Raw genomic sequence first — 16,110 nt, forward strand, 5'->3', positions numbered from 1 at the left:
TAATTATTTTGTAGGATTAAGGGAAACGAAAAGTTACTTGTTTTATTTCTAATTATTAAAAGTATATTTTTTTGTCTGTTATCGGATTTGGGTTTTCCTGTCCTTTTTTGTCAGACTGCCACGTATGAGTTCATCTGATTAGAATGGGCCAAGTATTTTTGGGCCATTGATAAAAGGGAAAAAAAAAGGAGTGTTTTGGGCCTGATCTTCCCAAATATAACTCAAAGCCCAACCTAAGAATTTTACTGTGAAGCAAACCCACACACGTGCAGGCTGTAAATGGGGCATACTACTCAAAATGCATTCTGGTCATAATCCAAAAAGCCAAAAATCTGAAAATAAAAAGTCAAAAAGTAGGTTTCCAAACACCCTATCAATGCGAGTGAGTTCGTGTGTTTGTAATGTCTATGTTTGTAGACTTTCTCCTTTCTTCTAGCAATTCTTAAAAAATAAGTAACTATTCACAATTTTCAAGTTTAAAAATATTGGGTATACTGAAATAGTTTTTTTAAACAATATGGATCTTATTTGATAGATCTAGATGAGATTTTTTGAACGATGCAAAAAAAAAAATCAAAAAACTATTTTCGTAAATACATATTTTTAAGTTTAAAATTTGCAGATAAGCACTTACACTACTTTTTAAGAACCCTTAACAAAACAAAGTGGATTCCAACGTGAATGTGAGTATGCGCGTAATAGTGTTGCTGCAAGTGTTTGAGGCCGTAGAATCTTTGATGCCAACTTTGTCGTGTTTACCATTTAAAGTGACATGATTTATTCGTTTTGTTCAAGGAGATCGTACTCTTATCTCATTCTAAATGATGTACAGGAGCTCGTGAAGACTTTCGCACCCGACCTTCATGTGGAAAGATAACGTTTTACTTTGTGTCTTTTATGGGTCGGTTTGAATGATAGAAATCAAAGATCAAAAATGGGTATCCTATTCATGGAAATCTCATTCCCAGTAATGTCGTGGATAATTATATTGACGTGTTTGCTCATGTGAGAAGGTTTTTCTTTGTCAGACAGCATACATCAACAGGAGTTAGTGATGGGTGTTAGGTTAGCAAGGAGGGTCCAGGAGCTATCCATAGACCTAGCCCTCAAAGGGTTTGAACTCAAGACTTTCCACAGAGGAGAGGCAGTGACTTACCAACTGCACTAAGCAATGGTTATCGCTCATGTGAGCAGGTTATAAGGGAAAAAATGATAAGTTCCTATTCAAACGTTTGGTTTGACCATTGGAAGTCAAGGAATAGAATTCTTTTGTTTGGTTTCCATATTTGGGTATTTTAGTTTTGGCAGTGGGTGGAGAGAGAAATAGGGTAATAATTGGAGAGAGGTAATGGATAGAGAGATAGAGAGAAATGAAAGTATAATCGGAAAAATAGGATAATGATTGAAGAGAAAAATAAGGTAGTGATTAGAAAACAAAAACAAAACAAAATTAAACTGGAAAACAAACAAAACCAATTTAATGTATTTTCACTTAATTTTCCAATCGAGAGATGCTACATACACTACATAGTTACACTACATTTTATGTGGAGTTCATTTCAGGTTTTAAAAAAATCCAAAAAAATATTCATAAATTCTAAAATATTATTTTATAGAGCTTTGTAAAAAATTAGTCTCAACGGATATTGGTAAGTATTATTTGTTTGTTAAAAACTCGTTTAAGATCTCGATTAAGATCAGCTTGTAACAGATAAAATAAACTTTTACATTTTTGTAAGTTTATTAAGCTACAATCAAAGCTCGGCAAGTTACTACTCGACTCTTTGGCTTATAAAATGCTTATTTATATAACCCAGGATACCCTAAACATATTAGGAAATAAAATTACATAGGGCAATGCTTTCCAATCAAGTGTTAAACTAAAGAAATTATGAAAATTATCTAATCGGAAATAGATTAGCAAAACAAGACATGACCTATAGACCTAATATTGACTTCTAGAGAATACTATAACTCTTTTTGACCAAGCCCGTATGAAAACAGGGAAATCAAATCAAACCGGATTAGGAAACCAAATACTCTCTCTCTCTCTCTCTAAAAAAGCATAACCCCTAATAGATAAATAATGAAAATACCAAAAAAATAAAATATTATATTTTTTAACTTCAATAATATCTTTCAAAATCCATCTGCATCATAACCAAACTACGTTTAAATATGCTAAACCTTTTAATTTGGCCTTAGATTTTGTAAAAATAATGTTACCGGTGTTAGTCGTCTGTATTATGAATTTTCATATTGTGAAGTTTTGCATTCTGGGTGTTTGAGAGCCAATTCCAGAATTTATTTTGGAAAAATCCATTATTATTGGTAAAAAGCTGGAGAATGCAGAATCTGAAAACTGCTATCAATGAGATTTCGAATTCCCAATATAAATTCACCACTACCATTCCGCAAAATCTAGTATGCACATCATTAACCATAAATTTTTTCAGATTCTGATAAGAAAATAAAATAAACAACCTAAACTTCGTAATCCACAATCTAAAAAATGGAGGACTCTCAAGCACCCCTTAATCAATAGAAATTCATATCTTTTATGCATTTATCCAAATAAATTACCTCTTTTGTTATTATCCAAACAAGAGACACAATTTTTATTTATTTCGTTTTCCATCATTTCTCAGGATCGTAAGGCCTTCTTCTTCTTTTTTTATTTGAGAAACAATAAACATAATTCGTCACTGAGGTACATAATCTGTATATCCCTCAATTTGCATATCTAAAACTATAGTTATCATATACAGTAGCATATAAAAAGATCATCGGTAGGAGAATCATATGTTAGAGAGAGAAGCTCTAACCTCTCTATCTAATATCTTTGGCCCCTTCTCCCCCAACTACTTAGGGTTTCCCGCACAGATTTCGTCTTGGGGATGGCGCCACCCCCCCCTCCTTTCTAGAGGAACTTTTTGGTGTAACGGGTATATAACCCATTTGGTATCCCTTCTTCACAAAAACTTGACACGTGGCAAACAAAGTCTAAAACAAAATTTGAGGGCTTCAATTGTAATTCCTGTACAAACTACTCCTCTTCCCGTACAAAGGCTCGGTTATCTTTAACTTAATTTTTTTTTATTTTGTATGTTTTGTTTGTCTTTTTGAATTATTGTTAGATTCACGTGTTATTTTTAAAATTAATCATCCGTCCAAACGAGAGGGGTCTACGAAGTACAAAGTTATGATCAAAAAAAATCAATAAAGATAAAAAAAAGTATTAACAACTATTTTTTAGAGCTTGAGTGTCGTTTTATTTGAAATTTTTCATTGATCCATATTTTTATAGATTGGGTATTTTCTCATTTTTATATTTTTCAATCCATATATAGGGTATTTTTAGCATTATAAATTGAAAGATATAAAAATTTCTTAAAATGTTCGGAATAATAATATGGACACTCAATATAGAATGGAGGGAGTATTTGTTCGAAACTTATTTTGGTATTTTTTACATTTCGCAACTTTTCGTTTAGCTTTTTGTTGTAATTTTTAGGGTTAATCATTCATCTTGATGAAACGAATCGGTAAAGTATAAATATATGAACCGATGAAAAATTTCAAATAAAATGACACTTAAGCTCTAAAAGACAGTTGTTTAATACTCCCTCCGTCCCTTATTTAGAGTCCAATATTCTATTTTGGGTTGTCTCTTAATAAGTATTCATTTTGTAAAGTTAGTTACAGTTAGTAGGTAAAAGTTGGTGTATTGTCTATTTTGTCCCTAAAAGTATATTCCATTTTAAAAAGTTAATGAGTAAAAGTGTAATAATTATGGGTAAGTAGGAAAAGTGGAGGAAAAAATTGATGTGAAAGGTATAATGATGATGTTTTTTAATAAGTTGGAGTTACGAAGCAAGACACTTAAAAGAGACGGAGGGATTACTTTTTTTCATCTTTGTTGATTTTTTTGTTGGTCATAATTTTATATTTCTTAGACTCCTCTCGTCTAAACGGATGATTAATTTTAAAAATATCACGTGAATCTAACAAAAATTTAAAAAAGACGAACAAAGCATACAAAATAAAAAAAACAATTAAGTTAAAGATAACCAAGCCTTTGTACGGAAAGAAGAGTCGTTTGTACGGGAATTACAATTGAAGCCCTCAAATTTTGTTTTAGTTTTTGTTTGCCACGTGTCAAGTTTTTTGAGAAGAAGGGATACCAAATGCGTTATATACCCGTTGTACCATAAAGTTTCTCTCCTTTCTAAGTATTGAATAAAATCCCCAATCGTTTCTGCGGCTGCTTTGCTCTCTCTGCCTCCAACGAGCCCTACTTCCTGTTCTGGCGTTCGTTTCTTCAGCGCTCGAGACATTCTTCTTCGGCAATGTCCCCCGGCGACCCTGGATTTTGCCTCTAATCGCACATGCAATCTGTTTCCCCTATTTTCTAGTCACTCGCACCCCCCCCGGTTCCGTTTATCCTTTCCCCGTCCGAGTGACTGCTCTCCCTTTCTCTGTTTCCCCTCTTTTCCAATCACTCGGGCCCCCGCTCTTTTTTTTCCCTTTCCCGTCCGAGTGACTGCTCTCTCTCTCTCTCTCTCTCCAATTGGATTGGGCTTCCCGTCCCTTTCTTCCCTTCCCCGTTCAATCCAATCGTAGGGTGTGCTTGCATGTGGTTTGTTTTGGTTTCTTTAGGTGTTGGTGAAGGTTACTTACCCCTTTCGTCTGCTAAGGTCTGTTTTGTTACCGAGCTATTGTTGTAGGAGCGCGATGATGCTGAAGTTGTTGATGGGTCTTTGGCCCACTGATCTGTGTCGGCCGCGGTTATGAATGGACGCGATCCGGCCAGCGGTTTGGTTGTCCTGGGTAGAAGAGTGTTCAAGTGGTTTACTCGCAGCAGTGGCAAACAATTGCGGTTTTGTTTTGTTTGGGTTAATTGTCTTCTCTCTTTTTTTCTGTTGTTTTTGCAATTACGGTTTTGTTTGAATTAATTGTATTTTTTTTTTTTGTTTCTGCATTCACACTGTGTTCTATTCCTTAGGTCTCAAGGCTTTCTCATGTCGCCGGCGCCTTTTATCTTAGGCGATAGCAAAGTAGTTGTGTTTTATATTAGGTTTGTTAAACCCTTGTATTGGAAAATTTCCAAAATACCCTCAATCGTTACTCTAAATTTCAATTAGATTCCCATTCTTTTAAAAAAATCAATTTTATTCTCAATGTTATCTTCCGTTAATCAAAACGCTCTCTTTCGTCCGAATGATTAACGGATTTCGTTAAAGGTTCCATTAAATAGCGTCTCGATTGAATTTTGATGATCTGAGCCTCCTCAATATAATCAGAACGTGATTTTAAAAATACTCGCGAGAAATTAGCAAAAAAAAATAACCTGGAAGGACTTCATCTGAACAGTTCAATAAAAAACTGCTCAAATCAAAACCCTTTCCGGTAATTTTTTTTTGTTAATTTCTCATAAGTACCTTTAAAATCACGTTCTAATCACATTGAGCGGCTTGAATCAATTCAATCGGAAAAGAGGAGGTGCAGACTGAAGCAAAATCCGGACGTCCTGACTTGAACAAAATCCGGATTAGTCCGTACCTTTCCTTTTCCGATTGAATTTTGATAATCTGAACCGCTCAATGTGTTCAAAACGTGATTTTAAGGGTACCCACGAGAAATTAGCAAAAAAAACGATCGACAATGACTTCATTAGAACAATTTTTTATTGAACAGTAAAAAATTGTCTGGATGAAACGTTTCTTGATTATTTTTTTGTTAATATCTCGCATGTCTTTAAAATTACGTTCTAAACACATTGAACGACTTGTATCATCGAAATTTGAAACGTTGTATCATTGAAATTTAGAACACTATTTAACAAAATCTTTAACGAAATCCATTAGTCATTCGAATATAAGAAAACGTTCTGATTAAAGAAAGATAGCATTGGGAGTAAAATTGATTTTTTTAAAAAGTAAGTCTAATTGAAATTTAGAATAAAAATGTGGAGTATTTTGAAATTTTCCCGCAAGTATTCTTTCTTTCATATGTATATGATGCTCTTTGATGCCATAAAAAAAACTGAGTTATCGGAGAGTGGCAAGAGATAAATTACGATCATGGGACACAAGACAAATAGAAGGATTGAGACACATTAAGTTGTTTCGGTCTTAAAGAAATGTGGTACGATTTGTTTGGGGAAAATTCGAAAATATTTTAACATCACTTCCCATAACTCTCTTTCCCTCTAGAATTCCAAAACATAGACCCAAAAATAACCAGTCAGTAACACATCCACCGGGAGAATAGCCAAGGTCCCTCGTTCAAGAATAACATAACTAGACGCAATTGAAACTCCATAATCTAGCCATATATAAGTCAGCAAAACAGGGCAAGCCTGAGCATAACCTAGCCGTACATAAATCAGCAAAACAGGGCTAGCCTGAGCATAAACCAAACCGACAAGTTTTCAAAAGAGTATAGTTTGGGAAGCACCTAATAAGACTTAGAAACTACTTGGTATCCAACTTAGCTACTTAAGCCCGAGCCTTCCACCGATGAAGGTCACCACAAAACCAGATAGATATATACAAACCCAGTGCCTAGGACAGTCGTTCAGCAAAAGGGGTAAAGTTCAGGGATTTCAAACATTAACAGAAGAACATAGAGTTGCAGACAGCTTCCTGCAACTTCGGCAACTGAGGGACCGGAACAGGCCCTGCAGATGTCAATCCCCCGTGGCTCGAGGATGTCTCAGACAAGTCTTCGAATTTCATAAACTGCCCTACCTGAGTTGCCGCCAAGTGAGCGTAGCAGATGGGAGCAACTGCAAACACAAAACAAAAGCAGCCAATGACCATAAAAGATCAGTTTTTCCTTTCAACCATAAAAGATCAGAAACAGTGGCAATGAAAAAATTTAGTGTATCTGCGTGAATCAACCACTATATCATCTCGCTCATAACCACCGTTAAAGTTTGAATAATATATTTCAGCTTGAATAAAATGATGCATCATATTATTGACGTGAAGGAATCAGAGAATCAAAATTACCAACTGATATCGCTGTTGTACTCCTTTGATACCTACAAAAATTAAAAACAATCATTTAAAAATGTTCACAATGTTGTTACACCTGTGGAAACGTTATGACATAATAAAGTTAGAAAGATTTTGCACAAAAAAACACTTACACATACGACAGGGAATGCACGAGTTCCTGGAGGTCATCAGCTGAAAAACCAACCTCATCCAACAGCACATGGTAGTGCGTTGGTCTTGTCGTACCCTACAAAGAAGGCATGCATAAAAAGAACTCAGATCTAAGAAAGATAACCAGACTCCGAAGGGAATGCACGAGCAACTAAGCAAAGTAAAATGAAGACACTGTAAATTTTTCTATCCCCACAAGCCAGCACTGTTGCACTCTGAACATCACTACACATGTAGAAAAGGACTTTACCCCAGGTGGCCGCTATGCCCCTGGCACACACATGCCATAGTCACACTACTACCTCTATGTTCTTTATATTCAATTGGTCTCTAAACGAATCCAGTGCTCTTCACATTACCTATTTCAAACCATCACTAATTCCACTTTTCAATAACTAAAATCCACTAAACACTGCTTGCAAACAGACCCAGTCCCCAATCTCTAAAACATCCGTTAAAAAACAAGTCAATTTCTTAACAGGAATTGAAAAAGAAATGACGAGTCAGACAGAACCTTAGAAAAGTAAATGCAAATAGAAATTTTCCAAAGAGTTCTTTTATAATTTCCTAAGGCCCGGTTGAAGTGCCTGAAAATGGGGTGGGGGTAGAAAAATCTTCCTGGAATAGTTTGATGCTGTCTGTAAAACATGACCATTGGTGATGAAAATTTTCAGATAAGTAGCAACAAATGGTTGCAAGGTTCAGAAAATAATTACGATTATTACTATCAAACATGTACAACAGACAAATTGAAATCGATTACTGTTGGTTTCTCCCTTTCCATGATGGCTACAGTCGTAGCCCGGCATTATATTCTATGCACGTAATCTCTCCGCTATGCTTTTGCCCAACTCCTCCAGTAAAATAAATAAAACGAAATATCCAATGCCATATCACGTGTGACCTCCAATAACACAAATCATTGGTCTGACCACTCTCAGATGTAGAACTCAAACTACTGGTAGATGTTCCTTGCAATGGCTTTGGAAATATATATAACGAAATCCTCCAAGGCATGACTAAAAGGAAATGTCATCCTAAAAAAAAAGACTTGAGAGAGGTAACAGCAAAAGTACAGGAAATGACTTAATCAAAGTCGGCTAAGATCGGTGGTGGTCAGTATTATCATCCTTGTTGATAATTATTTGCTTTTATATTCTCAAGATTTACCGAAATCCGTAGCAATTAGTGCTTTGGCTGAGGTCAGCGGTGGGCAGTAACAATTGGACTGAGAGCCTTAAGTTGCAAAGAAACAAAGGAGAGAAGGAGCTTATAAGGCCTAGCTCCGAAATAGTCACAGTTGCCGAAACATGATTGAAAAATCACCCGTCATGTTTGAATGGAATGCCACTTTCAAAACAGAATCAAATTAGGCAAGTCTACAGTAATACTCACAATCATCCCAGCATGTGCACACATGTAAAAATCATTGTTCCGTGCATGACATATTTTGTTGTCTATCACCGTCCCTGCACGGTAGAAAAATGTCAAAGAGTTTCCATTCAATCAAGAGAACTGAATTATCTCCATGATGTTGCCAGAGGACTTACCTGGGGGCACATTATCTGGAGATCCAGGCTGAAAAAACTTTGTATGATGATTTTTCTGGGCCACAATGACAACGAACTTTGGCGTCCAGTTCTCATCCAGGAACTTGCAGGCCTGCATTACCCAAATAAATTCCAACTTATAGCTTTAAAACTAAGCCAGAAAGGGGGGGATAGCATCTCAACAAAAAGAATGTAAATTAGCACAAAAACCTCAATAATTTGATCGAGTTCGATATTGAGAACTTGGTTGAACTGAGATTCACTAACGCCATCCCTAGCAAAATGAAAACATAATAGGTTAACAAAAGGGGGGATAAATTAGGTGTGGCCATGAGATTGAAAAGGAAAGAACCAGCCAACAGGAATGTAGAACTACACTAAAAGGAAAACAAGCTGAAAAAAAAAAAAATGCACGTCAAAAGAAATTTCAAGAGACATAGTAAAATCTTGCTGCACCATGGGGAAATTCATAAGACTGTTTATATGTAAATTGGCCCGTGCCAAACTTAATTTTGCCACACGATATTGTTTCCAAGTTTCCAACTAGCCTACTGTTTAGTGACATAATTGGATATGCGTCTAATGTTTGATTGTAAGAAAACATACAGAAGTGGCAATTCAAACTATGAATGAACATAAAATTTGAAGATTGGACAATAAGGTACAAAATTTCATCAAAAGAAAGGAAACATTAAATCTTAAAACAGGACAGTAGTGTCTAATAAATACCAATACACATCACACCTTTTCTTACCTAAATATGATAATCTGGTCAGGCTTCCTTTTCCCTGAAGTCACATAAAAATCTAGCAAGAGCTCCCTGGAAGAGGAAAACTCACTTCAGTTCTCAACTGTTTTAAGCATATCCAAAGGGAATCAAAACAACAAAATAATCATGATCACAACAAATGACGTTTGATAAATCCAGAAAATGGCTAAAACTGCCGTATAATTGAACATGAAAATTCCAACCTCATTATGCCATCATCCTCCTTGTCAGAAACACGCTTGTACAGTGAGTCTATCATTTCAACCTTGGGAGACTGTGTACGGACTGACGCCCTATATCGTGATATAAGAGGCCAGTGCCTGGAGCTAACAACCTAAATTTTACATAAAAGATAAGAAGCTGAGTTCAATAATCAGAAACAGAATGGAATCGCAAGTGCATTCTTTTTTTTGACCGGCAAAGAATTTTATTAACCCGAGGTTAAAAGGATATAAAGTATATAGCATCATAACAAACGAAATGCATCACAATCGACACCCAACCCGCCCGCTAATCCTATGCCACTAATTGCAAGTGCGTTTTCAAGTACTGAAAATACCACAGGCCCGAAAAAGTTTCGCAGGGGAGAGCATTAAAAAAAGACGGATAAAAGGAAGCACGTTACCGCAGCAATTGATGGTACATCAGATTGTCCTGGAGAGCCATGAGAGACATCCATCCCGATAATTATGGTAGGGACCTTAGATACCAAGGGAATCGAGGGAGAATGTTCAACAGCTAACATAGAATTCAGTCCACCAAGCTGCAAGAAATGAAGAAAGTAAGAAGACGACAAGACGAGCGTATCTAGATGTCCAGACTTGCACACTGAAAAGTGAAAAGAAAGGGAATGTGTATCACATAGCAGAAATTATACCATGATACAATATCTCACCTTTGCATTGATCTTAAGGAGAAGATTAGTAAGATATTGATCATTTATTCTTGTTGGCGCCATGCATTGAGTAACGATCCCAAAGTCAGCAAGGTTCCTTTTCTTCCATGGACCTTACATGTCAAACGATTTTTGTCAAAAAAACACGAGCAAAGGAAACAAAAGTATGAAATAAATACATCAAATAATTATCCAAAAAAACCAACAAACAATACCATAAAGATCACAATTCTTTCTCTCCGGCAGCACGCAGAGGAGAAATTGAGGCGCCCCTGGAAGTTTGGATTGGACTTCTTCAAACATCTTGTCCACTCTAACAGGAGGAGGAGCTCGTCTATTCTGTGGGCTCTCTTCAAATACATCAAAAGGAGCTTCGATATGCTACCAAAACAAAAAAAACAAAAGAAGATCAAAAAGGGTCATACTTCCAAGTTCAAATCATAAAGCAGTGAAGATGTGGTATATATAAATGACAGCACATACAATTCCCTTCATTTCTCCTGTTCTGGTTAAGTCTCTAACAAGGCCACGTAAGTCACAGCGAGCTGAAAAGTTAACAATTGCCCAGCGCTCGATCTTTGTAGGGTTCACCAGTTTCTACTCCGCCAAATATATACAAGAACAGCAGATTAAGTCAAACTTGAGCCAGGGTTTGGAAAACCCAAGCAAAAATAAGAGGAATGAGGTACAGCCAAAGAGAACCTTGTTATTAAAATTCCACCGGCCATTTCGTGCAAAGAAGTCTTCACCATTTCCCGCTTTCAACTGTAATATGACTAGTATTAGTTAGAAAGAGTCTATAATATAATGTAGTTCCACTTACATTCCATTCCGGTGTCAAGAATGTTGTGCAGGAAAGTTATTTAGGTGAAGTAAACTAAAACGAAGGCAAAATGGAATCCGATTTTCTTGAGTCCATTGGAAAAAAGGATATTGCATGAACTAATAAATAGTGTTGTTTGGCTTGGGACACTATTAACTAAAAAATATGATGCCAGCTCTTTCACTTTTTGCCTGATAACTTATTCAGTTAAAACTGCAATTAATGGCGAAGTAAAAGACTTTTACACTACTTCCATTTCTCCTCCTCAAAGTTGAACCAGGCCTCAAGGTAACCAATACGACCAATAGCTGAAGAAATCACAACGCCAAAATGGACTTAAAAAGTACCTTTGGGGCTGGGAGTACACGGCCTTCAACTTGGGTGAAGTTGTTATTGATTGAAATGCCACAAGAACGCAGCATCGGCTCTGCATCATAATTGTTGACTTTAAGAGCCTGTCAAAACCAAGAGACTTAGCAGAGGATAAGGATAAAGACACAAATATTAGGAGACAAAACTTACATCAGTCAAAACCCTCATCCTTTCTTGGGGCTTCTGTCTTGACTTCTCCACTAGAGAAGATCTTTGAAAAGTTGACAGTGATTTCGTATAGCGTTGCAAGGATACTAACGAGCATAACTAAAACCAGAGCCGCAATGAGAAACCATATAACAGAATGAGATCAAAAGCAGCTTTCCACCTAATGAGAATTATAATTCATAATTTCACCTCGAGAGGAAAGTAAGTTGGGCGCTTTGGCTTCCCAACATTAATGCACGGTAGATCACCAGAATAACGCAGCTCTATATTGCGATGGTTAACGAAGTAATCGTACACAGTCACTTCGACAGTTTGAATTTCACCATCCTCATCCTTTCCCTTCTTCAATGAAAACCTAAAGCATTCGATAGAGAAGAAAAAAGGTAAACTGATCAGACACTTCATTCTAGGACCAATAACCAATTCTGACAATTTACAAACTTCCCAGAGAGAATAAACAGTACTCATGCTGTGAATGTGCAGTGTAATTGGAAAAACTCAGTCGGTCTATGCATCGTGCCCAAAGAAAGAGGCAATCAATATCAAGGAAGCATACATCTGCTCTTTGCAAGGCTTTTCACTCAGTCCAGATATCTTGTATTCTGTATTGGCAGGATTGGTCTTTACCCTCAAATTCTTCAGGGTGCGTTTTGCCTAATATAAACAAGTGACCACAGGTTCAGCATATTTAAGCAAACATAAATTATACGAAGAAGATGAGTCAATACCACAGTAACAACAGTAGGCGAAATATTACTACCTTTGCCCAATCAATTTGGAAGGGGTCCTTCACATTCTGGTTTGATATAAGGAAATCCACAACCGGCCCAGGCTGAATTATCATGGTCGTAGAAACGTCTGAAAGTCAAAAGGAAGATTGGTGATGAAATTACATAATTGGACAAGAAAGAGCATAGAATGTGATTGCAGTCCAAATGTACCTATGTTTAGAGACAATCCACCCTGTGTAGTCCGGAAACTAGAGTGGAAGCCCCTGCAGCCCAGAACGCCACCTCCAACATCTACGAAATTCTTTGGGTCATTGTGAAAAAATGACTGGCGAACAAGGAGGCAGCCCCTGCAACATACAGCGTTAAGTTAAATGAATACCCAAAGCCGTCCAAAAAAATTACGGATATGAAGATGAATTACTGCTTTGATGCATGCTGTCTCAAAATTATGTCCAGAACTCTCAGGGCTTCTTGAGAGTTCTCAGATTCTTGACCCCGAAGAGCATTCGCAATTGACTGCATCGGGATTTTCGCTGCAAAGCTGATCTCCACCTTGAACGTCTTGGAATTGTACGGTCTCCGTTGCCTTTTCCGGTCATCGTTGGGGCTTCCAGGGCTTTTATTACCATTGTTCCTGGAAATAAAAATGCGTAAAATAAATTAAGTGCCAACATAACCATAAATGATACAGTATTAACATAGAAAGTAGTATTTGTTCCCCAGAAAAGTAGTATTTGTTCATCACGAAAGAGAAGTTGCAGATAGCAGTGGGTTTCCCCAGGTGTTGTCTACTAATGAGCTAAAATTTGAACTATGAATAACAAAAGGATGCCCTCTAATCCAGATGGGTCAAAACACTCTGTTGCCTGCAGGTATATTTTGGCCAGCAGCTTAAGAACCAACTTTGATGGTTTTAGAAACTTCTGTTTTCTGACAATAAATCTGTCTTTAGAACACTAAAAGAAGGTTCTCAATAACATATTCCCTTCAAAACAAGTAATGCATGAAAACAAATCAAATTTTATATCTCCAAGAACAGGATCCAGAGACTTTCGCAAATCTGATTCTCAAAATAGAACCAAACAGACCAAAATTTCCGAGATTGTCAGAACCTGAGACTCTTGCTACAAAAAACTAATACTGGCATTTAAAGGTAAAAGCTAGACCAAAGAAAAACCTTGAGGCCTTAATAACACAAAATAGACCACAGTTTCAACATAGCTAGAGTTAAACAAAAGCTAAAACAAGAAAAGACCAGAAACCACCACATATCACACTCAAAAACCTTTAAACCAAGAAAATAAACATCATGCATAGCAGATACAGGACAAATTTAGCGGAAACTCAGAAATTAGAGCCAAGACTGGCCAAAAACAACCTCATAATACAAGAAATAAGCAAAATGTGAATTAACTAAGAGATAAACATAAAAGATTTCACTCCAGGACCTCATGGTCCTCATCCATGTAGTACAAGCCACAAAAAGGGTTACAAGTTACAACATGCAAAGAAATCCACACAGGGGCCAAGGCTATGTTGGATGCACTTTTCAGACTCACTTGTTACTTTACAATAGCTTGGTTGGTTGACGTTTTTTGAAACTTACTTTACTAGAAATGTTTCAGACTATAACTCATTGTTTAGGTGATCAAAAAGGCGTCATCAAATTCACAAAAACAAGTTCCGCAAAGAAGTGAATTTCATGCTAACTGAGTGTTTCTCTTTTCAAAAACAGTTTCCCACATGTTTTCCAAGAGCTGGTTCTGAAAGATGCAAAAACGAAGCTTTACAAATCAACTCCGCAAATAGAAAACAACTTTGGATGGCGGTTTCAGAACCTGACACTGGTGCTTAAAAAACATGATCCTAGAACTTTAGAGATAATAAGACGTGCAAATGAAGTTAGAATGCCTCTAGGAATACAAAAATAAAGCTTAAAGAACACAGACAAACAAGCCAAACCTGGTACTGAACAAAGAAGTTCTTCTCGCCATACCTGTTGGACACGACATCCTCAAGCACAACTGTAAATTCGAGCTTGTTTCTAGGAAGAGGACCCAGGGTGAACAAACTTTTCTCCCCATCGTACGCGAAGTCTTTCCCAGCAAGCTCTGTGTCGTAAGTGTCATGAACTCTGTCGAGGACCTTCCTACCAATTCCCTTTCCGTCGACCGGGCGCCCATCTTCATAAAAAAGTGCAACCTGTTTCAGAGAAAAGAATTATTATAACACAAAAGACTGATACAGGTAGCAGGTTCCATCAAATTTCAGAAAGTGAGATGAACTCATATTAGAAAGTTAAGTACAGAAAACATACACTGTAATGGAAGAAGTCACCATTAACGTTTGTGACATTTACTTTAAAGTGATTTGTCAGTATAGGAATTTTATTCCCCTTTGATCCCAAACCACGTCTCGCTATCGGGACGCGCACCACCTTTTTCTTAGCAGGTTCAAGAACCTGCTCCGGCTCAACATTCGGTGGAACAGGAGGGGGGGGTGGCAAAGACTCTGATGCACCGTTTCCTGCACCGTTTCCTATGCCATTTCCCGCACCGTTTCCTACACCATTTCCCTCGTGGGAATCCATTGGCGAATCCTAGACTGAAAACAATTGGCAGACACAGATAACAGGTTAGAAGTTGCAGATACCAGTGGGTTTCGCCTGGTGTTGTCTATTAATGAGCTAAACTTTGAACTATGAAAAACAAAAGGATGCACTCTAATCCATATGGGTCAAAAAACTCTGTTTGCATGCAGGATATGTTTGCCAGCAGTTTAAGAACCAACTTTGATGGTTTTTGAAACTTCTGTTTTCTGACAATAAATCTGTAAATAGAACACTAAAAGAAGGTTCTCAATAACAAATTCCCTTCAAAACAAGTAATGCTTGAAAACGAATCAAATTTTATACAGGATCTGGAAAGTTGGGCAATCTGATTCTAAAAATAGAACCAAACAGACCAAATTTTCGAGGTTGTCAGAACCTGAAACTCTTGCTTCCAAAAACTTATAGTAGCATTTAAAAGTTAAAACATACTGCAAGACCAAAGAAAAACCTTGAGGCCTCAATAACATAAAATTAGAGCATTGAGACTACAGTTTCAACATAGCTAGAGTTAAACAAAAGCTAAAACAAGAAAAGACCAGAAACATCGCACTCAAAAAACCTTTAAACCAAGAAAATAAACATCATGCATGGCAGATACAGGACAAATTTAGCAGAAACTCAGAAATTAGAGCATCCGCAATGGGAATAATCAAAATCGATAACCAAAATGTGCACCTATGTCCACATTGGTTATTTTTGTATCCCTATAAAAAAAAACCCCACAATACGTTATGCACCTATGTCCAATTGCAAACGATTTTCAATCACGCACCCGATCACACCAAATTATTCGTCTCATAATGTGAGGTGTTTTTTAATTTTTTAGTTTTGAATTTGGTTATTAGGTTTGGTTATTGAGTTTTGGTTATTGGTAAAAGTTGTTAAGTTTGGTTATGGAATGGGTGGAATTTGGTTATTTGCTAAAAGACTTGTAACTTTGCTTGTTACAATGTGAGGTGTTTTTTTAGCATTGTTGTTAAGTTTGCTTATCCATACCAATTTGCTTATTACAATGT

The 16,110-nt window shown here is 36.8% G+C and overlaps 1 protein-coding gene across 10 annotated transcripts in view; it reads right to left on the minus strand.

The window, feature by feature from the left end:
* Nucleotides 1-6,312: 6,312 nt before the first annotated feature.
* Nucleotides 6,313-16,110, minus strand: part of LOC131301483 (protein argonaute 4-like) — a 50,935-nt gene continuing 41,137 nt past the window's right edge. For all 10 annotated transcript variants that reach the window (XM_058328024.1, XM_058328154.1, XM_058328234.1 and 7 more), the window contains 22 exons: nt 14,801-15,087; nt 14,480-14,685; nt 12,905-13,117; nt 12,694-12,830; nt 12,513-12,610; nt 12,309-12,406; nt 11,942-12,107; nt 11,735-11,851; nt 11,560-11,667; nt 11,092-11,154; nt 10,873-10,986; nt 10,605-10,770; nt 10,390-10,502; nt 10,120-10,257; nt 9,698-9,828; nt 9,480-9,545; nt 8,936-8,999; nt 8,726-8,837; nt 8,571-8,644; nt 7,157-7,251; nt 7,017-7,048; nt 6,313-6,790 (listed from right to left, as the gene is read on the minus strand). In XM_058328024.1, coding sequence (XP_058184007.1) covers nt 6,615-6,790; nt 7,017-7,048; nt 7,157-7,251; nt 8,571-8,644; nt 8,726-8,837; nt 8,936-8,999; nt 9,480-9,545; nt 9,698-9,828; nt 10,120-10,257; nt 10,390-10,502; nt 10,605-10,770; nt 10,873-10,986; nt 11,092-11,154; nt 11,560-11,667; nt 11,735-11,851; nt 11,942-12,107; nt 12,309-12,406; nt 12,513-12,610; nt 12,694-12,830; nt 12,905-13,117; nt 14,480-14,685; nt 14,801-15,073 — 2,760 coding nt within the window. In that variant the 5' untranslated portion in view covers nt 15,074-15,087 and the 3' untranslated portion in view covers nt 6,313-6,614. The remainder of the gene's footprint in view (nt 6,791-7,016; nt 7,049-7,156; nt 7,252-8,570; nt 8,645-8,725; nt 8,838-8,935; nt 9,000-9,479; nt 9,546-9,697; nt 9,829-10,119; nt 10,258-10,389; nt 10,503-10,604; nt 10,771-10,872; nt 10,987-11,091; nt 11,155-11,559; nt 11,668-11,734; nt 11,852-11,941; nt 12,108-12,308; nt 12,407-12,512; nt 12,611-12,693; nt 12,831-12,904; nt 13,118-14,479; nt 14,686-14,800; nt 15,088-16,110) is intronic.

Source organism: Rhododendron vialii, chromosome 1a (assembly GCF_030253575.1).
Source record: "Rhododendron vialii isolate Sample 1 chromosome 1a, ASM3025357v1".
In the NCBI taxonomy this organism is placed as follows: Eukaryota; Viridiplantae; Streptophyta; class Magnoliopsida; order Ericales; family Ericaceae; genus Rhododendron; species Rhododendron vialii.